We start from the raw sequence: 27,913 nt of genomic DNA, 5'->3' as shown, positions 1-27,913 counted from the left end.
GATCAAGTTTTGAAATCAGTGGAATTAGAGTATGATAGCTAAAGAGATGAAGAAACCACTTGTTTCCAGATTACATCTTCAAAACTAAGGGCAACTGTGGTATGACATTCCTGACAGGGAAACACATCCATGACGCATGTTGATGTATACAGGTAAGATAGCCTAGCGTTAGCTAGCTACATTCTCAGATATTACACATTTCTAATTTTGACAGAAAGTGGTTTCAAGCTAAGGTGTACTGTTAGCTAGCTAGCTAACGTTAGCTGGTTGGCTCCCTACCAGACGTTATTATTCATTTCCCAGAGCTGTTTGCTTTTCTTAGTTAGAGCCTAATGTTAGGCAGTGTTGGCACTTTGTTCATTCTTGTTCAACTAGCTAACATTAGCTGGCTGGCTAACATTACGTGACGTGTGTACAACACCTGTTGAATATGGCCGGTGTCAGTAAATGTCTGCAAAAACGTGTAATGAAATTGTTGCCAGCAGAGATGGTTAGGCTGTTTTCATGTTATCCAGAGGTAAACAAATCATCGGCCAGAGCGTCAAGTGTGTGCTCCGAGAGTGAAACAAGATAGGTGGGGCTAAAGCTTAAGAGGATGTGAACGATGTTGAATGGGTGTAGACAAAGAAGAGCTCTTCACCAAAACATTCAAAGGTGATTTTCTCAAAATTGCCCATTGTTCCTTAAATACAGTGTATGATATACTATTTTGTAGCTCTGAGTCTCTACTTTTATCCAATGTAAAAAACACCATTTCACATTTTGCTAAATAAGACCGAATCCAGGTGGTCAGTCACAAATGGCAACTTCTAACTGGAGCCCCAGAGGTTAGGATACTACCTCAATGCCCCATGCCCTTGCAGAACCCTTTCCACAGAGGGTTCTACATGCAACCCAAAAGGGTTATACCTGGAACCAGAAAGGATCCTGCCTTCTCCTATGGGGACAGCCGAAGAACCCTTTTAGAACCTTTTTTGTAAAGTGTATAACTGCTTATAACTCTGTTATGACATGCTTATGACTGCGTTACCCCCGTCTCACCAAGAAGGTTCAGGTAATGCTTTCCCACAACAGCAGATGGATCTTAGTAGAATGAGGCTCTCTCACCTCTCATCTTCACAGTCTAAACACGAAGCCAATCCAAACACAATTAAAACCACGTACATTAAAGTAACCTGTGCAGACTGAGGAAACGGACGGAAACGAAGGGTCCCATGCACCGTGCGAGGGTTTTCAGATGACCTGTGCAGCTGCGGGAAAAGCGAAGGCAGGCAAAACTCACTGAAGCGTGAAGAAGAAGGATGTCATCTTTTGGAGCCGGCTCCAGAACACCAGAACAGTCCTTCTGACCTGGTTGTGTGCTCAGAGTCTCATACTGTATATACACACACTTTTTCACATAAGAGTCCAAAGCACTTCCTAAGGGGAAGACCTGGTACATACATAAAGCTTTTTGACAACCGGAAGGCCAAGGAGTTGATGGAGGTGGCCATTTTGGATGAGATAAAAGATAAACAGACTTGTTAAAGTTATCAAAGCTGATTGTCCAGAGCGATGTCATACTTAGTGTAATTGAGTGTTGTGTCGACAGTCTTCCAACATTTGTATACATTTTTTGATATTTCATTGTCCCTGATACGTGTTCCAGAAATGCCAGACAAATGTTTATACTGTATGTGAAATCCTTTACTTTATTTATTCTGACAACTATTGTGTCTTATGGGAGTAGGCTGTTCTTTTGATAGGTAAAGCGACCGTAACATTTTTTGAAAAATCATGTAGTGTTGACACATTGAAGACTCCTTGTCAAAATAATTTGGGATCTGTGAAAAATGTGTAACTTAAACCTGTTTATGGCCTACAATGACTTTAAATAGTGTCAGTAACATAATGAACTGGAACACATGAGTTAGCGAATCTCCAAAGACTGTATCCGCACTGTGCTTGTAGCATTACTCACACACACACGCGCACACACACACACATTTTACAAAAATCTAGAGGGGATATATATTGGTCTAAAGATAGAAACTATAACATCAAACACAAATCGGTTTACCGCTAAACATACCCGCATTTTATGGAGATTGAAATTGATTTCTTAGCCTGGATGCAAGGGACGAGACAATGAAAGTAACCGAATTGTTTTGTGTGAAAAAATTTCAGGTTTTACACACTTCTTTCGGTTTGTTGTTGACTTACGAGCTCAAAGACGGAAATAATATAGGGGGTAGCGTCTTTTGGGCAAAGACAATGTGTGAGTTACTGGAGCATTCATGGGTTTATAATGAGTTCTATTAGTGCTTTGACTTCTGCAGTGCTTTCAGCAGGTGGGGGATTAGAGAGGGAATTGAAACATAACGTTCATGTACTTTTGTCACACCATGATCTGTTTCACCTGTCTTTGTGCTTGTCTCCACCCCCCACCAGGTGTCTCCCATCTCCCCTCATTATCTCCTGTGTATTTATACCTGTGTTCTCTGTTTTTTTGTCGCCAGTTCGTTTAGTTCGTCAACCCTACCAGTGTTTTTCCACTTGATCCTGTCTTTTCTAAAGTTCCTGTTTTCTAGTTTTCCCGGTTTCGACCATTCTGCCTGTGCTGACCCTGAGCCTGCCTGCCGTCCTGTACCTTGTCCCACCACACTGGATTATTAACCTCTGCCTGCCCTGACCCTGAGACTGCCTGCTGTTCTGTACCTTTTGGACTCTGATCTGGATTACTGACCTATGCCTGCCCTTGACCTGTCGTTTTGCCTGCCCCCTGTTCTAGCAATAAACTTTTGTTACTTCGACATTGTCTGCATCTGGGTCTTTCCTAAAACGTGATAACTTTAGAATGAAAAGACAGAAAACCCCATTCTGTTTTACTCTGTTCAGCTTGAAGGTCTGATCTAGGACTTCCATGCCCATGTAACCCTTTTCATTGTGATCTAAAAGGTCCTTAACCTTTCTGATCTCCCCATCCCGGATCCGGGATCGTGAATACAGACTCAAGCTCATTACCATAACGCAACGTTAACTATTCATGAAAATCGCAAATGAAATGAAATAAATATGCTAGCTCTCAAGCTTAGCCTTTTGTTAACAACACTGTCATCTCAGATTTTCAAAATATGCTTCTCAACCATTGCAAAACAAGCATTTGTGTAACAGTATTGATGGCTAACGTAGCATTTAGCATTAGCATTCAGCTGGCAACATTTACACAAAAAAACAGAAAAGCATTCAAAAAAATCATTTACCTTTGAAGAACTTCAGATGTTTTCAATGAGGAGACTCTCAGATAGCAAATGTTCAGTTTTTCCTGAAAGATTATTTGTTTAGGACAAATCGCTCCGTTTTCTGCATCACGTTTAGCTATGAAAAAACCCCTGTATCCAGGATTGTGTAAATCTATCAGCAAGCTCATTAGCATAACACAACGTTAACTATTTATGAAAATCGCAAATGAAATGAAATAAATATGCCATCTCTCAAGCTTAGCCTTTTGTAAACAACACTGTCATCTCAGATTTTCAAAATATGCTTCTCAACCATAGGAAAACAATCATTTGTGTAAAAGTAGCTAGCTAGCGTTAGCATTTCGCGTTAGCATTTAGCGTTAGCATTAGCGTTAGCATCCAGCACGCAACATTAACAAAAACATAAAAGCCTTCAAATAAAATCATTTACCTTTGAAGAACTTCTGATGTTTTCAATGAGGATACTCTCAGTTAGATAGCAGATGCTCAGTTTTTCCAAAAAGATTCCTTGTGTATTAGAAATAGCTCCGTTTTATACATCACATTTGGCTACCAAAAAAAATCCATAAATTCAGTCCTCAAAACGCAAACTTTTTTCCAAATTAACTCCATAATATCGACTGAAAACATGGCAAACGTTGTTTAGAATCAATCATCAAGGTGTTTTTCACATATCTCTTCATTGATACATCGTTCTTGGACACATGCTTTCTCCCCTGAATCAAATGGTAAAGTAGAAGCAGCTGGCAATTGCGCACCGAATTCGACGCAGGACACCAGGCGGACACTTGGAAAATGTAGTCTCTTATGGTCAATCTTCCAATGATATGCCTACAAATATGTCACAATGCTGCTAAGACCTTGGGCGAACGACAGAAAGTGTAGGCTCATTCGTTGCGCAATCACAGCCATATAAGGAGAGAATGGAAAACAGAGCTTCAGAAATTCTGCTAATTCCTGGGTGATGCATCATCTTGGTTTCGCCTGTAGAATGAGTTCTGGGGCACTTACAGACAAAATCTTTGCAGATTCTGAAACTTCAGAGTGTTTTCTTTCCAAACGGTCAAGAATATGCATAGTCGAGCATCTTTTCGTGACAAAATATCGCGCTTAAAACGGGAACGTTTTTTATCCAAAAATGAAATAGCGCCCCTAGAGCTCTAACAGGTTAAATTAGCATTCCTACAAAACTTGTATTTAAAATGTGGGGGAGCAACATCAGACAAGGGTTCTAGGGGACATCCCCCATTGCTATTCAAAACTATTTTGCGAAATTGCAATTCAAAGCTCATTTCATACATTTCTACAGTATCTAATTGGGCAATACATTATGATATCACTAGACAAAAGTGTTGGGGAGAAAAATGTAACATTGAAATGCATGTGTGTGCATCCCTAGTCCCTCGCAGACCTAGATTTAACTAATATTTGAAGTCAATTTCTATACTTTATCATCACGACTCAGGATAAGAATCACATGCAGACACAGGAGGATAGTTCGATTCTCAGAATATTTATTATCACAAAGGGGCAGGCAAAAGGCAGGTTGAGGGCAGGCCGAGGTTCGTAAACCAGGTCAGAGTCAGGCAGGTACAGGACGGCAGGCAGGCTCAGGGTCAGGACAGGCAGAACGGTCAGAACCGGGTCGACTAGAAAAAAAAACTTGGACTGTACACAAGTGTACTGTGTGCATATTTCTTAAGAATTAGTGATCATGAAACTCTCATGAAGAGGAACTTGTTCTTTCATAACAGATGTTTAAATACAGGAACTTGGTTAACTATGTAACTATGTAACGCCCGCCTACATCAGCAATATCAATAGGCTTATTAGAGTAAAGAGGAAGCTTAAAAACTATAAAACGTTGCTTTCATTTCCCCCTCACATCGAGGCAGGAGCAGTCAAACCCAGGTAACGACTTTCTCGTTTTTCAGCTCTAGATTACTCTGCTATCTTCACAAGGTACTTATTAGAGGTAAAACATTTTTTACTCAGGCAAATAGCAAACAATATAGCTCATATTTTCTCATCTTTATCAATGGTGTCAATAATTCGGTGCCTAATTAAAGCACATGCCTATATCAATATAACACATATTAATATATAAAACAAATTTGATGTAAAATATTATGAGCTAGACCATAGAAACCTTTATAGAGATGATGATTTAAACTAAATTCAGGCTTGGTTCCCTAAATTGAGTACAGGCTACTCCAAGTCAAACATCTCAAATTCAGAAGTGCATTCAAATCAAATTTGATTTGTCACATTCGCCGAAAACAACAGGTGTAGGTAGACCTTACAGTGAAATGCTTACTTACAAGCCCTTAACCAACAATGCAGTTTTAAGAAAATACAACAAAAAAAGTAGAGATTGAATAACAAATAATTAAAGAGCAGCAGTAAATAACAATAGCGGGGCTATATAGAGGGGGTACCGGTACAGAGTCAATGTGCCGGTTAGTCGAGGTAATTGAGGTAATATGTACATGTAGGCAGAGATATTCACCACTTTTGGTGTGATGATTCTTAAATGTATTCCTTTGCCTATTATAGATTTTTGTATAATATATAATATACCTACCTCCCAAGGTAACATTTTCTTTCAAATTGTATGCCAAATCTGCTCTGTAGAAATATTACCTTTTGAATGATTTTTCAAAATAAAATCAATATGCTCATGAACAAAATGGCTTTGTGATTTGTGCAAATGTACTGTATGCATATTTCATGAGAATTAGTGATCATGAAATTCCGCTACATTGCTTTCATATTCCCCATAAAAAAAATGTACTCAGGCAACTATTCACGTTTACAAATGATAGAGAAATGTAAGTGTAAATGCTAACTGTGTTTGTGTGTGTGTTTGTGTGTGCAGGATGCAGATGAAACTCCTACTAATGGCATTGTGTGCAGTGGTGTCCTCTTTCAAACAACCACTGAGCACTGAGCTGGATGCTATCTGGGAGGAGTGGAAAACCCAACACAGCAAACAGTATTCCAAGGTTACTTAGTTCCTATGTTAAACACAGTACGCCAGTCATACTGTATGAATTAATCCTAACTTTCACTTAAATATGCATCCTTCCTGCATGCTTCCTGGTTGCTAAAATTGTAATAGTTTGCCTAAATTCTGTTTAAAATCCAAACAAATCAAATCAAATTTTATTTGTCACATACACATGGTAACCAGATGTTAATGCAAGTGTAGCGAAATGCTTGTGCTTCTAGTTCTGACAGTGCAGTAATATTTAACAAGTAATCTAACAATTCCACAACAACTACCTAATACACACAAATCTAAACGGATGGAATAAGATTATGTATATATAAATATATTGATGAATTATGACCGAGAGGCATAGGCAAGATGCAATAGATGGTATAAAATACAGTATATACATATGAGATGAGTAATGTAAGATATGTAAACATTATTTAAAGTGACTGGGGATCCATTTATTAAAGTGGCCAATGATTCCGAGCCTGTATGTAGGCAGCAACCGCTCTGTGTTAGTGATGGCTGTTTAACAGTCTGATGACCTTGAGATAGAAGCTGTTTTTCAGTCTCTCGGACCCAGCTTTGATGCACCTGTACTGACATCGCCTTCTGGATGGTAGCAGGGTGCACAGGCATTGGCTCGGGTGGTTGTTGTCCTTGATGATCTTTTTGGCCTTCCTGTTACATCGGGTGCTGTACGTGTCCTGGAGGGCAGGTAGTTTGTGTGACAAAACAAGCAAGTATAGTGTAGATGATCATTGTACCATCTTAACCTCTGTGAAATATAACCAAAAATATTGTATTTTCAGCTGTTTGAAGCTGGTGTACAAAACCAAAAGTAAAATATGCAAAAATTATATTTAAGATAGTGAAGCATAGAAATAGCACACATAGAACAGATCTACAGCTTCTTAGACTTTCAATGAGAATAACAGATCTATAACTCCATGTGAATTTGGTTGGATCACCCAAAACGTTTCATATTGCAGCTTTAAGTCAAATTTTGTGCCCATCTAGCACATAATGTTCTGAGAACCATATGTTTCTTAGAGCTTGGTGAGAGCATGGATGTCTATGGTTATTTTGCATAAAACCTTCCCACAACGTTCTGGGAATGGAGCAGGATATTTGTTTGGCTTTGAAACATTCTCAGCACATTTAACCTGTTGAATCTAGGGGGCACTATTTTCATTTTTGGAAAAATAACGTACCCAAAGTAAACGGGCTATTTTGTCAGGACAAGATGCTAGAATATGCATATAATTGACAATAATTGTCTTGATATTTCCTTACTTTAACAGAACATTTCCTATAAGCTCTCAAGGATAATACCCCCCCCCCCCCCCCCCCCCCCCCGCCTAAAATGACACCCAAATATAACTGTCTGTAGCTTAGGACCTGAAGCAGAGACAGCAGCAGGGGTTCAACAGCAGGGGTTCAAACTGTAGAACCCAGTTCCAACATTTGAATATAAAAATAGATTTTTCAAACAAAACAATGCTATCTTTTATCTAATGTTCACTTCTGTTCTCAAAATCTTAAAAAAACATTCAATTTTACCAGTCAGGAAATGCATGCCTTCATTCCCAGAACCAATGGGAAACCAAAAATGTACATTCCCACAACTTCCAAGGAACCAAGTGTGCTCGCTGGGTGAAAATATCACTTAAGTGGAAGTCTAGCATGTGCATATCACCCTTGTGTTATGATTTGCCCCATAGAGATTAATCATGATGTCAATAGCTTGTGGTGCCTTTGGCTTGTCTTTCTCAGGTGGATGAGGGCTTCAGAAGGATGATCTGGGAGACAAACCAACGCCTCATCCGTCAACACAACCTGGAGGCAGAAATAGGAAAGCACACCTTCACCCTGGGAATGAACCAGTTTGGAGACATGGTAAGACAACCGACAATTGTAATTGGATCAGCAATTGGATGAGCATGAAACATGCATTTAAGAAATATAAGAAATATAAATAGGAAAGAGAGCAGCTTTTACAGATTGTTTTACGTCCCAGATAAAGGGGAAGTTCAGTATTTTACAACTTAATATTGAAGAGGAACTGAACCCCCAAAATGACTTATCTGCTTGAAAAAGGCCTATGTGGCATAGATAGTACTTATAAACAAAAAATCTAGTGCCAAAATTGATTAAAATGTTTAAGTAGGATTATTTTTGCCATAAAGTCAGAATTTTCCAAAACTGAGTTGTGTGAGATTTAACTTAACTTGAAATGTTATCACTTCAGAGGTAAATAGTAGGCCTACCTGTTTCTCCCATTGAAGACATTAGATGTGAGTTTGCTCCAGCAAGGCTAGGTAATGTTGTGGGAAATACTGTATGCTGTATTGTAGACAGTGGAGATTTTAGAATGTAATCTTGGTGGTGCAAACTCGCCCCCAATTTTTTTATGCATGCCAGCAAAGCCACTGCACAACACTCATCAATACATTAATTGGACTATAATGGTGGCAAATGGTTAGGGCCTACATAAAGGTGTCCCACCTTACTACTGTTACATCTGGCTGAAATTGAGTCTTGTCTGTCAACGAAACACTTAATTCAGCCTCATTTACTGCCTTTTAAAATAACATAGCTGATATGGCTGGCTTGCTTAAACGAAAGTGGTTTCTACTGACAATTGAGATGTACAAACTAAGACATTACTGAGAGAGCTAGGATGGACGTATTCTCCCTGTACACCAAGTCAGAACCGTAGACAATGAAAGGTCTTACAATATTCGATGATGACATTTCTCTAAAACAGGCTATAAGCTGCATGTGCACCACCAAGTCAGAAAAGAAGGCTAAATTATGAGGGGAAAGGGGACCAAATTATTAGGGTGACGCACATGGGCCTCTAACAGCTTACTACACAACATACACATAGGATTACTTTCTTAGCTACAGTATACATATCTCCCTGGCATATTACATCATTTTTGCAGCAACATACAATAAATTTTTGGACTCACCTTGTTGTGCTGTGCTCACATGAACAGGAAGGTCGTGTGGCGGTCCTTCGTGGGCAAATTTTGTCATCAAATTTTGTCATCAAAGTCTGTCATTCTCTGGATTTATGGTGCTTTCAAGACAACTGGGAACTCTGAAAAAAACAAGTTTGAATCATGACGTTAGTGATCTTCAGGTCGGAGCTCTAGAAAGAGGCCTGAACCCCCAACTTGGAATACCAAGTTGGATGACCATTCAAAATATATTTTTCCAGTCTGAGCTCGTTTTTTCAGAGTTCCCACTCACTGAAGTCTGAGATTTCACGGTTCCGAGTTTCCAGTTGTTTTGAAAGCGGCAGAAGTCATGCTTGGATTGACAACATGGCCAATATTGAATATTTATATTTTTAAACTTGGAAAAGAGACCCTTTAACCAAGACTTGGACATCCACTCCACTGAATAGCAGGCTTGCAGTTAGCCACTGATTCCTTCCAAACCACTCATTCTTGAATTTGAGATTTCCAAGTTGTTGTGAAATGTTTATGTCCAATGGCCGATGAGCAACGATACGTTTTATCTATAATTTCTCGTCATAATTTCTCTTTATAAGACATATATTGAAAAGGATTTGCCAGTAGATTGTCGACTTGATTCATGATCAAATCAAATTTATTTCTAAAGCCCTTCTTACATCAGCTGATATCTCAATGTGCTGTACAAAAATCCAGCCTAAAATCCCAAAATGCAAGCAATGCAGAAGCACAGTGGCTAGGAAAAACTCCCTAGAAAGGCCAGAAACTAGGAAGAAACCTAGAGAGGAACCAGGCTATGAGGGGTGGCCAGTCCTCTTCTGGCTGTGCCGGATGGAGATTACAACAGAACATGGCCAAGATGTTCAAATGTTCATAGAGGACCAGCAAGGTCAAAAAAAATAATCAGGTGGACTGGGGACAGCAAGGAGTCATGAGGTCAGGTAGTCCTGAGGCATGGTCCTAGGGCTCAGGTTCTCCGAGAGAGAGAAAGAAAGAATTAGAGAGAGCATACTTAAATTCACACAGGACACTGGATAAGACAGGAGAAATTCTCCAGATATAACAGTTTGACCCTAGCCCCCGACACATAAACTACTGCAACATAACTACTGGAGGCTGAGACAGGAGGGGTCAGGAGGGGTATCCAACGATACACCCGGACAGGGCCAAACAGGCCCTGAGGATGCAACCAAGAGGCTTGAATTTTTGAGCTCTTCCTGTAGATTTTGCAGTGACGCAGTGTCCCCATGAGTGACAGAACACTGAGCAAATCACGGCGCAACTAGAGAACATTACCAACCCCTATGCTCGTAATTTTCGCAGCCTGCCCCACCTCCACAGAAAGACCAGAGCTAGGAGCTGCCTTACTATAGAAAGCATAAAAGAGACCATCTTTATTACCTCAGTAATATATGTCTTTTTTTCATTGTTTGCAATAACATGCAAAACAGGCACAAAAATTAATAAATAATAATATATATCCAGTGCATTCAAAAAGTATTCAGACCAGAAAAGTATTTTTCCACATTTTGTTACGTTACAGCCTTGTTCTAAAACTGATTACATAATTTTTTCCCTTCATCAATCTGCCCACAATACCCTATAATTCCAAAGCAAAAACTGTTTTTCAGAAATGTTTTCTAATTTATTAAAAATTAAAAAATAAAATATTTAATTTGCCTAAGTATTCAGACCCTTTACTTAGTACTTTGTAGAAGCACCTTTGGCAGCGATTACAGCCTCAAGTAGCAAGATGGCGCCAGAGGGGAGGGCTGCCGTCTTATCGGCTCTTAACCAACCATGCTATTTCGTTAGTTTTTCCGCGTTGTTTGTAACTTGTTTTGTACATAATGTTGCTGCTACCCTTTCTTATGACTGAAAAGAGCTTCTGGAGACCTGAACTGGGATTACTCACCTCAAATTGGATAAGTTCTTCTTCAATGAGTCGGAGGTGAGGGATATACTACAGACACCCGACCAGGTCCAGATCCCCGTGATTCGGTGGAAAAGGAAACGTAGGTTTCGAGGAAAGAGATCAGGATGCCGTGTGAGGATCAGGCGACGAGTGGCTAATCTGCCCTTGCCTTCCGTTCTGCTAGCTAACGTTCAATCGCTGGAAAATAAATGGGACTGAAAGCATGTACTGTTATGGTGAGTGAATGAGGACCCAAAAGCGAACTAACTTAAACAGAGCTTCTTTAATAACCAAACATAGGTAGGCTCAGATAGACCGGCAGATTCCGACAGGACAGGACAAGGTTACAGCAAACATGACGATAGTCTGGCTCAGGCATGAAACACAAACAAGAATCCGACAAGGACAGGAACAGAAACAGAGAGAGATATAGGGACCTAATCAGAGGGAAAAAGGGAACAGGTGGGAAACGGGGTGAATGGGTAGTTAGAGGAGACAAGGAACAGCTGGGAGAAAGCGGGGGAGAAAAGGTAACCTAACAACGACCAGCAGAGGGAGACAGGGTGAAGGGAAAGGACAGAGACAAGACACAACATGACAGTACCCCCCCACTCACCGAGCGCCTCCTGGCGCACTCGAGGAGGAAACCTGGCGGCAACGGAGGAAATCCTCGATCAGCGCACGGTCCAGCACGTCCCGAGAGGGAACCCAACTCCTCTCCTCAGGACCGTACCCCTCCCAATCGACAAGGTACTGGTGACCACGGCCCCGAGGACGCATGTCCAAAATCCTGCGGACCCTGTAGATGGGTGCGCCCTCGACAAGGATGGGGGGGGGGGGGGGGGAAGACGAGCGGGGGCGCGAAGAACGGGCTTAATACAGGAGACATGGAAGACCGGGTGGACGCGACGAAGGTATCGCGGAAGAAGAAGTCGAACTGCGACAGGATTAATGACCCGAGAAATACGGAACGGACCAATGAACCGCGGGGTCAACTTGCGAGAAGCCGTCTTAAGGGGAAGGTTCTGAGTGGAGAGCCAAACTCTCTGACCGCGACAATATCTAGGACTCTTAGTTCTACGCTTATTAGCAGCCCTCACAGTCTGCGCCCTATAACGGCAAAGTGCAGACCTGACCCTCTTCCAGGTGCGCTCGCAACGTTGGACAAAAGCCTGAGCGGAGGGGACGCTGGACTCGGCGAACTGAGATGAGAACAGCGGAGGCTGGTACCCGAGGCTACTCTGAAAAGGAGATAGCCCGGTCGCAGACGAAGGAAGCGAGTTGTGGGCGTATTCTGCCCAGGGGAGCTGTTCTGACCAAGACGCAGGGTTGCGAAAAGAAAGACTGCGTAAGATGCGACCAATAGTCTGATTGGCTCGTTCTGCTTGACCGTTAGACTGGGGGTGAAAGCCGGAAGAGAGACTGACGGAAGCCCCAATCAAACGGCAAAACTCCCTCCAAAATTGAGACGTGAATTGCGGACCTCTGTCCGAAACGACGTCTGACGGAAGGCCATGAATTCTGAAAACATTCTCGATGATGATTTGTGCCGTCTCTTTAGCAGAAGGAAGCTTAGCAAGGGGAATGAAATGAGCCGCCTTAGAGAACCTATCGACAACCGTAAGAATAACAGTCTTCCCCGCTGACGAAGGCAGTCCGGTGACAAAATCTAAGGCGATGTGAGACCACGGTCGAGAGGGAATAGGAAGCGGCCTGAGACGGCCGGCAGGAGGAGAGTTACCGGACTTAGTCTGCGCGCAGACCGAACAAGCAGCCACGAAACGACGCGTGTCATGCTCCCGGGTGGGCCACCAAAAACGCTGGCGAATGGAAGCAAGCGTACCCCGAACGCCAGGGTGGCCGGCTAACTTGGCAGAGTGAGCCCACTGAAGAACGGCCAGACGAGTAGGAACGGGAACGAAAAGAAGGTTCCTAGGACAAGCGCGCGGCGACGGAGTGTGAGTGAGCGCTTGTTTTACCTGCCTCTCAATTCCCCAGACAGTCAACCCGACAACACGCCCCTCAGGGAGAATCCCCTCGGGGTCAGTGGAGGCTACTGAAGAACTGAAGAGACGAGACAAAGCATCAGGCTTGGTGTTCTTAGAGCCCGGACGATAAGAAATCACAAACTCGAAACGAGCGAAAAACAGCGCCCAACGCGCCTGACGCGCATTAAGTCGTTTGGCAGAACGGATGTACTCAAGGTTCCTATGGTCAGTCCAAACGACAAAAGGAACGGTCGCCCCCTCCAACCACTGTCGCCATTCGCCTAGGGCTAACCGGATGGCGAGCAGTTCGCGGTTACCCACATCATAGTTACGTTCCGACGGCGACAGGCGATGAGAAAAATACGCGCATGGGTGGACCTTGTCGTCAGAGAGGGAGCGCTGAGAAAGAATGGCTCCCACGCCCACCTCTGACGCGTCAACCTCGACAACGAACTGTCTAGAGACGTCAGGTGTAACAAGGATAGGAGCGGATGTAAAACGATTCTTGAGGAGATCAAAAGCTCCCTGGGCGGAAACGGACCACTTAAAGCACGTCTTGACAGAAGTAAGGGCTGTGAGAGGAGCTGCCACCTGACCGAAATTACGGATGAAACGACGATAGAAGTTCGCGAAGCCGAGAAAGCGCTGCAGCTCGACGCGTGACTTAGGGACGGGCCAATCAATGACAGCTTGGACCTTAGCGGGATCCATCTTAATGCCTTCAGCGGAAATAACAGAACCGAGAAATGTGACGGAGGAGGCATGAAAAGTGCACTTCTCAGCCTTCACAAAAAGACAATTCTCTAAAAGGCGCTGGAGGACACGTCGAACGTGCTGAACATGAATCTGGAGTGACGGTGAAAAAATCAGGATATCGTCAAGGTAAACGAAAACAAAGATGTTCAGCATGTCTCTCAGGACATCATTGACTAATGCCTGAAAGACAGCTGGAGCGTTAGCGAGGCCGAAAGGAAGAACCCGGTATTCAAAGTGCCCTAACGGAGTGTTAAACGCCGTCTTCCACTCGTCCCCCTCCCTGATGCGCACGAGATGGTAAGCGTTACGAAGGTCCAACTTAGTGAAAAACCTGGCTCCCTGCAGGATCTCGAAGGCTGAAGACATAAGAGGAAGCGGATAACGATTCTTCACTGTTATGTCATTCAGCCCTCGATAATCTATGCAGGGGCGCAGAGACCCGTCCTTCTTCTTGACAAAAAAAAACCCCGCTCCGGCGGGAGAGGAGGAGGGGACTATGGTACCGGCGTCAAGAGCTACAGACAAATAATCTTCGAGAGCCTTACGTTCGGGAGCCGACAGAGAGTATAGTCTACCCCGGGTGGGGGTGGTTCCCGGAAGGAGATCAATACTACAATCATACGACCGGTGTGGAGGAAGAGAGGTGGCCCTGGACCGACTGAACACCGTGCGCAGATCGTGATATTCCTCCGGCACCCCTGTCAAATCACCAGGCTCCTCCTGTGAAGAAGAGACAGAGGAAACAGGAGGGATAGCAGACATTAAACATTTCACATGACAAGAGACGTTCCAGGAGAGGATAGAATTACTAGACCAATTAATGGAAGGATTATGACAAACTAGCCAGGGATGGCCCAAAACAACAGGTGTAAAAGGTGAACGAAAAATTAAAAAAGAAATGGTTTCACTATGATTACCAGAAACAGTGAGGGTTAAAGGTAGCGTCTCACGCTGAATCCTGGGGAGAGGACTACCATCCAGGGCGAACAAGGCCGTGGGCTCCTTTAACTGTCTGAGAGGAATGTCATGTTCCCGAGCCCAGGTCTCGTCCATAAAACAGCCCTCCGCCCCAGAGTCTATTAAGGCACTGCAGGAAGCTGACGAACCGGTCCAGCGTAGATGGACCGACAAGGTAGTGCAGGATCTTGAAGGAGAGACAGGAGTAGTAGCGCTCACCAGTAGCCCTCCGCTTACTGACGAGCTCTGGCCTTTTACTGGACATGAAGTGACAAAATGACCAGCGGAACCGCAATAGAGACAGAGGCGGTTGGTGATTCTCCGTTCCCTCTCCTTAGTCGAGATGCGGATACCTCCCAGCTGCATGGGCTCAGCACCCGAGCCGGCAGAGGAAGATGGTAGTGATGCGGAGAGGGGGGCGACGGAGAGCGCGAGCTCCTTTCCACGAGCTCGGTGACGAAGATCAACCCGTCGCTCAATGCGAATAGCGAGTTCAATCAAGGAATCCACGCTGGAAGGAACCTCCCGGGAGAGAATCTCATCCTTTACCTCTGCGCGGAGACCCTCCAGAAGACGAGCGAGCAAGGCCGGCTCGTTCCAGCCACTGGAGACAGCAAGAGTGCGAAACTCAATAGAGTAGTCTGTTATGGATCGATTGCCTTGACATAGGGAAGACAGGGCCCTGGAAGCCTCCTCCCCAAAAACAGATCGATCAAAAACCCGTATCATCTCCTCCTTAAAGTCCTGATACTGGTTAGTACACTCAGCCCTTGCCTCCCAGATTGCCGTGCCCCACTCACGAGCCCGTCCAATAAGGAGAGATATGACGTAGGCGACACGAGCAGTGCTCCTGGAGTAAGTGTTGGGCTGGAGAGAAAACACAATATCACACTGGGTGAGGAACGAGCGGCATTCAGTGGGCTCCCCAGAGTAACACGGCGGGTTATTGATTCTGGGCTCCGGAGATTCGAAAGCCCTGGAAGTGGCCGGTGGATCGAGGCGGAGATGGTGAACCTGTTCTGTGAGGTTGGAGACTTGGGTGGCCAGGGTCTCAACGGCATGTCGAGCAGCAGACACTTCCTGCTCGTGTCTGCCTAGCATCGCTCCCTGGATCCCGACGGCTGAGTGGAGAGGATCCGAAGTCGCTGGGTCCATTCTTGGTCGGATTCTTCTGTTATGGTGAGTGAATGAGGACCCAAAAGCGAACTAACTTAAACAGAGCTTCTTTAATAACCAAACATAGGTAGGCTCAGATAGACAGGCAGATTCCGACAGGACAGGACAAGGTTACAGCAAACATGACGATAGTCTGGCTCAGGCATGAAACACAAACAAGAATCCGACAAGGACAGGAACAGAAACAGAGAGAGATATAGGGACCTAATCAGAGGGAAAAAGGGAACAGGTGGGAAACGGGGTGAATGGGTAGTTAGAGGAGACAAGGAACAGCTGGGAGAAAGCGGGGGAGAAAAGGTAACCTAACAACGACCAGCAGAGGGAGACAGGGTGAAGGGAAAGGACAGAGACAAGACACAACATGACATGTACACTACCGTTCAAAAGTTTGGGGCCATCTCCATTAAAATAACATCAAATTGATCAGAAATACAGTGTAGACATTGTTATTGTTGTAAATGACTATTGTAGCTGAAGCAATACAACTGGCCTTCTTTAGACCAGTTGAGTATCAGCATTTGTGGGTTTGATTACAGGCTAAAAATGTCCAGAAACAAATATCTTTCTTCTGAAACTCATCAGTCTATTCGTGTTCTGAGCAATGAAGGCTATTCCATGTGAAAAAGAAACTGAAGATCCCGTACAACAATGTGTACTACTCCCTTCACAGAACAGCGCAAACTGGCTCTAACCCAGAAGAAATCCTGCTATGCCCTCCAACGAACCATCAAACAGGCAAAGCATCAATACAGGACTGAGATCGAATCATACTACACCGGCTCTGATGCTCGTCGGATGTAGCAGGGCTTGCAAACTATTACAGACTACAAAAGGAAGCACAGCCGAGAGCTGCCTAGTGACACGAGCCTACCAGATGAGCTAAATAACTTCTTTGCTCGCTTCGAGGCAAGTAACACTGAAACATGCATGAGAGCATCAGCTGTTCCGGACGACTGTGTGATCACACTCTCCACAGCCGATGTGAGTAAGACCGTTAAACAGGTCATCATTCACAAGGCCGCTGGGCCAGACGGATTACCAGGACGTGTACTCCGAGCATGCGCTAACCAACTGGCAAGTGTCTTCACAGACATTTTCAACCTCTCCCTGTCCGAGTCTGTAATACCAACATGTTTCAAGCAGACCACAGAAGACCCTGTGCAGAAGAACACTAAGGTAACCTGCCGAAATGACTACCCGTAGCGCTCATGTCTGTAGCCATGAAATGCTTTGAAAGGCTGGTCATGGCTCATATCAACAACATTATCCCAGAAACCCTTGACCCACTCCAATTTGCATACCGCACCAACAGATCCACAGATGATGCAATCTCTATTGCACTCCACACTGCCGTTTCCCACCTGGACAAAAGGAACACTGATGTGAGAATGCTATTCATTGACTACAGCTCAGCGTTCAACACCATAGTGCCCTCGAAGCTCATCACTAAGCTAAATCTCTGGGACTAAACACCTCCCTCTGCAACTGGATCCTGGACTTCCTGACGGGCCGCCCCCAGGTGGTAAGGGTAGGTAACAACACATCCGCAACGCTGATCCTCAACACGGGGGCTCTTCAGGGGTGCGTACTCAGTCCCATCCTGTTCACTCATGATTGCACGGCTAGGCACAACTTTAAAACCATCATTAAGTTTGCTGATGACACAATAGTGGTAGGCCTGATCACCGGCAATGACGAGACAGCCTATAGGGAGGTCAGAGAACTGACTGTGTGGTGCAAGAATAACAACCTCTCCATCAACGTGATCAAGACAAAGGAGATGATTGTGGACTACAGGAAAACGAGAAACGAGTACGCCCCCATTCCCATCGATGGGGCTTTAGTGGAGCAGGTTGCGAGCTTCAAGTTCCTTGGTGTCCACATCACCAACAAACATGGTCCAAGCACACCAAGACAGTCGTGAAGAGGGCACGACAAAACCTATTCCCCTTTAGTGGATTGAAAAGATTTGGCATGGTTCCTCACATCTTCAAAAAGTTTTACAGCTGCACAATCAAGAGCGTCCTGAAGGGTTGCATCACTTCCTGGTATGCCAACTACTCGGCCTCCAACCGCAAGAGCGTAGTGCAAACGGCCCAGTACATCACCGGGGCCAAGCTTCCTCCCATCCAGGACCTCTATACCGGTGGTGTCAGAGGAAGGCCCTAAAAATTGTCAAAGACTCCAGCCACCCTAGTGGCCCATAGACTGTTCTCTCTGCTACCGCACAGCAAGCGATACCAGAGCGCCAAGTCTAGGTCCAAGAGGCATCTAAATAGCTACTACCCCCAAGCCATAAGACTCCCGAATAGCTAAATGGCTGCTGCTACTCTCTGTTATTATCTATGCATAGCCACTTTAATAGCTCTACCTACATGTACATAATTACTTAAACTACCTCAACAGCGGTGCCCTCGCACATTGACACATTGACTCTGTACCGTTACCCCCTGTATATAGCCCCGCTATTGTTATTTACTGCTGCTCTTTATTTATTTGTTGTTCTTATCTCTTACTTTTTTGGGGGCATTTTCTTAAAATTGCATTCTTAGGTACGACGGTACAAGCTTGGCGCAACTGTTTTTGTGGAGTTTCTCCCATTATTCTCTGCAGATAATCTCAAGCTCTGTCAGGTTGGATGGGTAACGATGCTGGACAGCTATTTTCAGGTCTCTCCAGAGAGGTTGGGTTCATATCCGGGCTCTGGCTGGGCCTCTCGCTACAGTGAAGCATGGCGGTGGCAGCATCATGCTGTGGGGATGTTTTTCAGCCGCAGGGACTGGGAAACTAGTCAGGATCGAGGGAAAGATGAAGGGAGCAAAGTACAGAGATATCCTTGATGAAAACCTGCTCCAGAGCGCTCAGAACCTCAGACTGGGGCAAAGGTTCCCCTTCCAACAGGACAACAACCCTATGCACACAGCCATGACAACACAGGAGTGGCTTCGGAACAAGTCTCTGAATGTCCTTGAGAGGCCCAGCCAGAGCCCATACTTGATCCCGGAGAGACCTGAAAATAGCTGTGCAGCAACGCTCCGCATCCATCTGACAGAGCTTGAGAGGATATGCAGAGAAGAACGGGAGAAACTCCCATACAGGTGTGCCAAGCTTTTAGCATCGTACCCAAGAAGACTCGAGGCTGTAATCGCTGCCAAAAGCGTGTAACGGCTTTCTTCTGTGGACGAAAGATCGGACCAAAGCGCAGCGTGGTTAGAGTTCAACATTTTTAATAAAGACCATAACCGTGAACACTACAAAATACCAACACAACAAATGTGCAAAACCGAAACAGTCCTATCTGGTGCATAGACACAAAGACAGAAGACAACCACCCACAAAGTTCCCACAGAATATGGCTGCCTAAATATGGTTCCCAATCAGAGACAATGATAGACAGCTGCCTCTAATTGAGAACCAATCTAGGCAACCATAGACATACAAACTACCTAGAAAGGAAACAGCCCCATAAACATACAAAACCTCTAGACAAGGCAAAACACATACATCACCCATGTCACACCCTGACCTAACCAAAATAACAAGGAAAATAAAGAACACTAAGGTCAGGGTGTGACAAGGTGCTTCAAGAAAGTACTGAGTAAAGGGTCTGAATACTGATGTAAAAAAAATGGTTACATTTTTAATGCATTTGCAAAAATGTCTAAAAAATCGTCATTGTGGGCTATTGTGTGTAGATTAATGAGGTAAAATCTTTTTTTTAAAACCCTGCCCCCATTTGTCCAGACCACAGAGATAACGTGCAATGCAGACGTATCTACACATTCATTGTTTTTTACAATATTTAATCTGTTTCTAGAATTACTGTTTTCTTGACTAAGATGGTGATCCATTCTAGTGTTAATTCTGTGTTCCAGATGAATAAAGAGTACAACGCCTTGTTGACTGCTAATGATGCTGAAGAGGTGAAAAGCCTGGATGGCATCCCCCTGTCTAAGTGGAACTGCAGTCTCTCAGCAGCTCCTGAGACATGGGACTGGCGTCAATATGGATATGTGACTCCAGTGAAGAACCAGGTTGAAGAGCAGCCTCTTTCATTTGTTCTCTCTCACTTTTGGGGCGAATCCTAACTTCCACTTAAGTCTAAATTTCCTTTAGTCTCCCACTGACATCATGCATGACTAAGTAAACATTTGGCTTAACTGGAAGTTAGAATTCTCCCCTTCATTTTTCTGGTATTGTACAGATTGACACTGATATAGAAAGGATTAAAGGTGTTACGGTGCGTGAATGAGGACCCAAAAGCGAATTAACGTAAACAGAGCTTCTTTAATAACAAAACAAACGTAGGCTCAGATGGACCGGCAGATTCCGACAGGACAGGACAAGGTTGCAGCAAACATGACGATAGTCTGGTTCAGGCATGAATAACACAAACAAGAATCCGACAAAGACAGGAGCAAAAACAGAGAGAGATATAGAGGACTAATCAGAGGGAAAAAGGGAACAGGTGGGAAAAGGGGTGACGAGGTAGTTAGGAGGAGACAAGGAACAGCTGGGGGAAAGAGGGGGAGAAAAGGTAACCTAATAACGACCAGCAGAGGGAGACAGGGTGAAGGGAAAGGACAGAAACAAGACACAACATGACAATACATGACAGTACCCCCCCACTCACCGAGCGCCTCCTGGCGCACTCGAGGAGGAAACCTGGCGGCAACGGAGGAAATCCTCGATCAGCGCACGGTCCAGCACGTTCCGAGAGGGAATCCAACTCCTCTCCTCAGGACCGTACCCCTCCCAATCTACTAGGTACTGATGACCACGGCCCCGAGGACGCATGTCCAAAATCCTACGGACCCTGTAGATGGGTGCGCCCTCGACAAGGATGGGGGGGGGGGGGGGGAAGACGAGCGGGGGCGCGAAGAACGGGCTTGATACAGGAGACATGGAAGACCGGGTGGACGCGACGAAGATATCGCGGAAGAAGAAGTCGAACTGCGACAGGATTAATGATCTGAGAAATACGGAACGGACCAATGAACCGCGGGGTCAACTTGCGAGAAGCCGTCTTAAGGGGAAGGTTCTGAGTGGAGAGCCAAACTCTCTGACCACGACAATATCTAGGACTCTTAGTTCTACGCTTATTAGCAGCTCTCACAGTCTGCGCCCTATAACGGCAAAGTGCAGACCTGACCCTCTTCCAGGTGCGCTCGCAACGTTGGACAAAAGCCTGAGCGGAGGGGACGCTGGACTCGGCGAACTGAGATGAGAACAGCGGAGGCTGGTACCCGAGGCTACTCTGAAAAGGAGATAGCCCGGTCGCAGACGAAGGAAGCGAGTTGTGGGCGTATTCTGCCCAGGGGAGCTGTTCTGACCAAGACGCAGGGTTGCGAAAAGAAAGACTGCGTAAGATGCGACCAATAGTCTGATTGGCCCGTTCTGCTTGACCGTTAGACTGGGGGTGAAAGCCGGAAGAGAGACTGACGGAAGCCCCAATCAAACGGCAAAACTCCCTCCAAAATTGAGACGTGAATTGCGGACCTCTGTCCGAAACGACGTCTGACGGAAGGCCATGAATTCTGAAAACATTCTCGATGATGATTTGTGCCGTCTCTTTAGCAGAAGGAAGCTTAGCAAGGGGAATAAAATGAGCCGCCTTAGAGAACCTGTCGACAACCGTAAGAATAACAGTCTTCCCTGCTGACGAAGGCAGTCCGGTGACAAAATCTAAGGCGATGTGAGACCACGGTCGAGAGGGAATGGGAAGCGGCCTGAGACGGCCGGCAGGAGGGGAGTTACCGGACTTAGTCTGCGCGCAGACCGAACAAGCAGCCACGAAGCGACGCGTGTCATGCTCCCGGGTGGGCCACCAAAAACGCTGGCGAATGGAAGCAAGCGTACCCCGAACGCCAGGGTGGCTGGCTAACTTGGCAGAGTGAGCCCACTGAAGAACGGCCAGACGAGTAGGAACGGGAACGAAAAGAAGGTTCCTAGGACAAGCGCGCGGCGACGGAGTTTGAGTGAGTGCTTGCTTTACCTGCCTCTCAATTCCCCAGACAGTCAACCCGACAACACGCCCCTCAGGGAGAATCCCCTCGGGGTCAGTGGAGGCTACTGAAGAACTGAAGAGACGAGATAAAGCATCAGGCTTGGTGTTCTTAGAGCCCGGACGATAAGAAATCACGAACTCGAAACGAGCGAAAAACAGCGCCCAGCGCGCCTGACGCGCATTAAGTCGTTTGGCAGAACGGATGTACTCAAGGTTCCTATGGTCAGTCCAAACGACAAAAGGAACGGTCGCCCCCTCCAACCACTGTCGCCATTCGCCTAGGGCTAAGCGGATGGCGAGCAGTTCGCGGTTTCCCACATCATAGTTACGTTCCGACGGCGACAGGCGATGAGAAAAATACGCGCAAGGGTGGACCTTGTCGTCAGAGAGGGAGCGCTGAGAAAGAATGGCTCCCACGCCCACCTCTGACGCGTCAACCTCGACAACGAACTGTCTAGAGACGTCAGGTGTAACAAGGATAGGAGCGGATGTAAAACGATTCTTGAGGAGATCAAAAGCTCCCTGGGCGGAAACGGACCACTTAAAGCACGTCTTGACAGAAGTAAGGGCTGTGAGAGGAGCTGCCACCTGACCGAAATTACGGATGAAACGACGATAGAAGTTCGCGAAGCCGAGAAAGCGCTGCAGCTCGACGCGTGACTTAGGGACGGGCCAATCAATGACAGCTTGGACCTTAGCGGGATCCATCTTAATGCCTTCAGCGGAAATAACAGAACCGAGAAATGTGACGGAGGAGGCATGAAAAGAGCACTTCTCAGCCTTCACAAAAAGACAATTCTCTAAAAGGCGCTGGAGGACACGTCGAACGTGCTGAACATGAATCTGGAGTGACGGTGAAAAAATCAGGATATCGTCAAGGTAAACGAAAACAAAGATGTTCAGCATGTCTCTCAGGACATCATTGACTAATGCCTGAAAGACAGCTGGAGCGTTAGCGAGGCCGAAAGGAAGAACCCGGTATTCAAAGTGCCCTAACGGAGTGTTAAACGCCGTCTTCCACTCGTCTCCCTCCCTAATGCGCACGAGATGGTAAGCGTTACGAAGGTCCAACTTAGTGAAAAACCTGGCTCCCTGCAGGATCTCGAAGGCTGAAGACATAAGAGGAAGCGGATAACGATTCTTCACTGTTATGTCATTCAGCCCTCGATAATCTATGCAGGGGCGCAGGGACCCGTCCTTCTTCTTAACAAAAAAACCCCCCGCTCCGGCGGGAGAGGAGGAGGGGACTATGGTACCGGCGGCAAGAGCTACAGACAAATAATCTTCGAGAGCCTTACGTTCGGGAGCCGACAGAGAGTATAGTCTACCCCGGGGGGGAGTGGTTCCCGGAAGGAGATCAATACTACAATCATACGACCGGTGTGGAGGAAGAGAGGTGGCCCTGGACCGACTGAACACCGTGCGCAGATCGTGATATTCCTCCGGCACCCCTGTCAAATCACCAGGCTCCTCCTGTGAAGAAGAGACAGAGGAAACAGGAGGGATAGCAGACATTAAACATTTCACATGACAAGAGACGTTCCAGGAGAGGATAGAATTACTAGACCAATTAATGGAAGGATTATGACAAACTAGCCAGGGATGGCCCAAAACAACAGGTGTAAAAGGTGAACGAAAAATTAAAAAAGAAATGGTTTCGCTATGATTACCAGAAACAGTGAGGGTTAAAGGTAGCGTCTCACGCTGAATCCTGGGGAGAGGACTACCATCCAGGGCGAACAAGGCCGTGGACTCCCTTAACTGTCTGAGAGGAATGTCATGTTCCCGAGCCCAGGTCTCGTCCATAAAACAGCCCTCCGCCCCAGAGTCTATTAAGGCACTGCAGGAAGCTGACGAACCGGTCCAGCGTAGATGGACCGACAAGGTAGTGCAGGATCTTGAAGGAGAGACAGGAGTAGTAGCGCTCACCAGTAGCCCTCCGCTTACTGATGAGCTCTGGCTTTTACTGGACATGAAGTGACAAAATGACCAGCAGAACCGCAATAGAGACAGAGGCGGTTGGTGATTCTCCGTTCCCTCTCCTTAGTCGAGATGCGGATACCTCCCAGCTGCATAGGCTCAGCACCCGAGCCGGCAGAGGAAGATGGTAGTGATGCGGAGAGGGGGGCAACGGAGAACGCGAGCTCCTTTCCACGAGCTCGGTGACGAAGATCAACCCGTCGCTCAATGCGAATAGCGAGTTCAATCAAGGAATCCACGCTGGAAGGAACCTCCCGGGAGAGAATCTCATCCTTTACCTCTGCGCGGAGACCCTCCAGAAAACGAGCGAGCAAAGCCGGCTCGTTCCAGCCACTGGAGGCAGCAAGAGTGCGAAACTCAATAGAGTAGTCTGTTATGGATCGATTACCTTGACATAGGGAAGACAGGGCCCTGGAAGCCTCCTCCCCAAAAACAGATCGATCAAAAACCCGTATCATCTCCTCCTTAAAGTCCTGATACTGGTTAGTACACTCAGCCCTTGCCTCCCAGATTGCCGTGCCCCACTCACGAGCCCGTCCAGTAAGGAGAGATATGACGTAGGCGACACGAGCAGTGCTCCTGGAGTAAGTGTTGGGCTGGAGAGAAAACACAATATCACACTGGGTGAGGAACGAGCGGCATTCAGTGGGCTCCCCAGAGTAACACGGCGGGTTATTGATTCTGGGCTCCGGAGATTCGAAAGCCCTGGAAGTGGCCGGTGGATCGAGGCGGAGATGGTGAACCTGTTCTGTGAGGTTGGAGACTTGGGTGGCCAGGGTCTCAACGGCATGTCGAGCAGCAGACAATTCCTGCTCGTGTCTGCCTAGCATCGCTCCCTGGATCTCGACGGCTGAGTGGAGAGGATCCGAAGTCGCTGGGTCCATTCTTGGTCGGATTCTTCTGTTACGGTGCGTGAATGAGGACCCAAAAGCGAATTAACGTAAACAGAGCTTCTTTAATAACAAAACAAACGTAGGCTCAGATGGACCGGCAGATTCCGACAGGACAGGACAAGGTTGCAGCAAACATGACGATAGTCTGGTTCAGGCATGAATAACACAAACAAGAATCCGACAAAGACAGGAGCAAAAACAGAGAGAGATATAGAGGACTAATCAGAGGGAAAAAGGGAACAGGTGGGAAAAGGGGTGACGAGGTAGTTAGGAGGAGACAAGGAACAGCTGGGGGAAAGAGGGGGAGAAAAGGTAACCTAATAACGACCAGCAGAGGGAGACAGGGTGAAGGGAAAGGACAGAAACAAGACACAACATGACAATACATGACAAAAGGAGTATGTAGTCTAGGTGCCACTTATTAGACATGACATGAAAAGTCACTTTCTCTGCATTTAGAAAAGTGACTAAACTGCACCTATGTTTGTTAGATAATTTTGAGGTAGTCGCCTGATATGATGAAAAGCGACAGGGGTTTTTCCTGAGCACTTTACCAGGAAAAACATGCCGCCATACCTCTAGGGAATAAGTTCAAAGCACAATAGGGGAAATAAAATGGGTATTTTATCTAGCGGCATTGTGGAACTTGCTACGCATTTACGTCTAGGCAATAACTTCAAAGCAAAACAGTTGATATGACAACTATTTTATTTGATCTAGGGGTCTTGTGGATCTTGCTATGCATTTGCTGCAGTCGGAGCCCTGGAGGGCCAGTTGTTCAAGCAGACAGGCACACTGTTGCCTCTGAGTGAGCAGAACCTGGTAGACTGCAGTGGAGACTATCACAATAATGGCTGTGACGGTGGCTTGGCCATGAGGTGTTTTAGTTACGTCTCAGATCATGGGATTATGTCGGAGAGGAAATATCCTTACACTGCAGAGGTACAATACAATATGTCACCATTAGGGTTGCAAAATTCTGGTAACTTTCCCCCAAATTCTCAGGTTTTCCAAAAATCCCAGTTGGAAGGTTCTTGGAATCAGGAGGGTGTCATGCCCTGACCTTAGTTATCTTAGTTTTCTTTATTATTTGATTAGGTCAGGGTGTGACAAGGGTGGTTTGTGTAGTTTTTGAATTGTCTAGGTTTTTTTTGTATGTTTATGGGTTGCCTAGTCTAGGTGTTTATATGTCTATGGTTGCCTGGATTGGCTCTCAATCAGAGGCAGATGTTTATCATTGTCTCTGATTGGGGACCATGTTTAGGTAGCCATATTCATTGGGTATTTGGTGGGTTATTGTCTATGTGTAGTTGCCTGTTTCAGCACTCTTGTTATATAGCGTCACGTTTGTTTTGTTTAGTTCTGTTCACTGTTCAGGAATAACCATAAAACCAGGAATCCTCCAACTGATATTTCTGTAAAAAGTGGGAATTTTGTAAAGAACATAGAATAGATGAGTGAAAAGCTCACTGTAAAGCTTGAGATTGTCATAATAAACTGTTTTCAGGTGGGCCCTTGTCAATACCAGAATGCAACAAAGGAAGCCTGGTGCAAGGGCTTCAACAGAGTTCCTTCTCTGGATGAAAAAGTGTTTCGAGACACTTTGTATGAGGTTGGCCCTATCGCTGTGTCTGTGAACGCCACACATCCCTCCTTCAAGTTCTACAAAGATGGTGAGCTCGGTGTCACACCTATGACTAGATGTGAACAAGTATACGTGTAAATCCATGTCAAGAGTACGCTCTCCAAGAAGAGGTAATAGATTATCTCTTCTGAGATTGTAGTAGTTCGACTTCACTGCGTGGACTCTTCAGCAAACGTATTACGACAATTTTAGGTGGGAACCATTAAGCAACAAATAGGTAAGAAGAGAAAATAGCCCTAGTCTTATCAATACCAGTGAATGGTCATAGTGACAGAACTAATACTTTACACATAGAGACACATTCAAAAATGAGTTTGGAAACACTTTACTTGAAGAATCCAGGCATAACTTGTTATAACCATGTATGAGTCTTTATAACATTTATATTATATTAATATATAATATATTTCTATTATATCATTATATTTTATATATATACATTTTGAACTGGTTATTTAGCCCGTATCACTATGAAATTATTATAATGTAAAGGGGTCATCATCATCATGACATTTCGCAATGCATTATAACTGCATAATGCATTATACCTGGATGCTTTAAGTAAAGTGTTACCATTACCTCTATTAAATTGTAAATGAATACATATGAATTGCACATTAACTCTTGTAGTGTTTCTTCTTTAGGAGTCCTCTACGAGCCAGACTGTTCAACAAGAACAAACCATGCTGTACTGGCTGTCGGGTATGGTAGTTCTTACCTGGACTACTGGATTGTGAAAAACAGGTCAGTGTTTACTTTCAAAGTAAAAAGCCATCCAACAACTCAATATTAATGACATAAGGCAACATTTTTAATGCAGAAAATACAGTCGAACTCATCATAATCTGCCAGTGTGTTTTTAATTTGACACTTCAACAATTTTTGTTGTAAAAAGGCCACCGTTTACGCATTGCTCATCCAAATTTCTGAATTCAATCATACTACCAGGTTGTAATGGATTTTAGTTCTATTCACACGTCATGTACATATCTAATGTAAACGTACACACACTCTCGGTACTAAGTATTCTTTAATTTCTCCATTGGTTTTGCAGCTGGGGTACTGGTTGGGGAAGAGACGGGTACATTCTCATGGCCAGAGGATACAACCAGTGTGGTATTGCCAGACGCCCAGTCTACCCTATTATGTGATTTGTGCATGTTGACACACTTGGAATCCTAGCTAGAGATACAGTGCATTCAGAAAAAATTCAGACCCCTTGACTTTTTCAACGTTTTGTTACGTTACAGACTTATTCTAAAATGTATTACATTTTTGTGTTCTCACCAATCTACACACAATACCCGGAAATTACAAAGTGTAAACAGGTTTGAAAATGTATTATCAATAAAAAACAGAAGTATTCAGA

General features: G+C 45.2%; 1 protein-coding gene across 3 annotated transcripts; it reads left to right on the top strand.

The window, feature by feature from the left end:
* catl (Cathepsin L) lies at positions 1–27,913 on the top strand. 3 transcript variants are annotated; one of them, XM_090204164.1, is made up of 8 exons: positions 1–152; positions 6,121–6,247; positions 8,017–8,139; positions 19,895–20,053; positions 25,620–25,841; positions 26,407–26,572; positions 27,189–27,288; positions 27,599–27,913. In XM_090204164.1, the coding sequence occupies exons 1-8, from the start codon at positions 130–132 to the stop codon at positions 27,693–27,695; spliced, it is 1,017 nt and encodes a 338-aa protein (XP_090060290.1). In that variant the 5' UTR covers positions 1–129; the 3' UTR covers positions 27,696–27,913.

Source organism: Oncorhynchus mykiss, chromosome 17 (assembly GCF_057628025.1).
Source record: "Oncorhynchus mykiss isolate SJ-2025 chromosome 17, ASM5762802v1, whole genome shotgun sequence".
In the NCBI taxonomy this organism is placed as follows: domain Eukaryota; kingdom Metazoa; phylum Chordata; class Actinopteri; order Salmoniformes; family Salmonidae; genus Oncorhynchus; species Oncorhynchus mykiss.
The sequence above is the reverse complement of the archived record's forward strand: the minus strand, read 5'-3'. Positions and strand labels throughout refer to the sequence as shown.

Bases quoted from the DNA above. Each gene is read 5' to 3' on its own strand.
- catl (XM_090204164.1), top strand. From the start codon at position 130: ATGACGCATGTTGATGTATACAG. The intron at 20,054-25,619 runs GTTGAAGAGCAG...TATTTGATCTAG, and splicing joins TGACTCCAGTGAAGAACCAG to GGGTCTTGTGGATCTTGCTA. The intron at 27,289-27,598 runs GTCAGTGTTTAC...TTGGTTTTGCAG, and splicing joins TACTGGATTGTGAAAAACAG to CTGGGGTACTGGTTGGGGAA.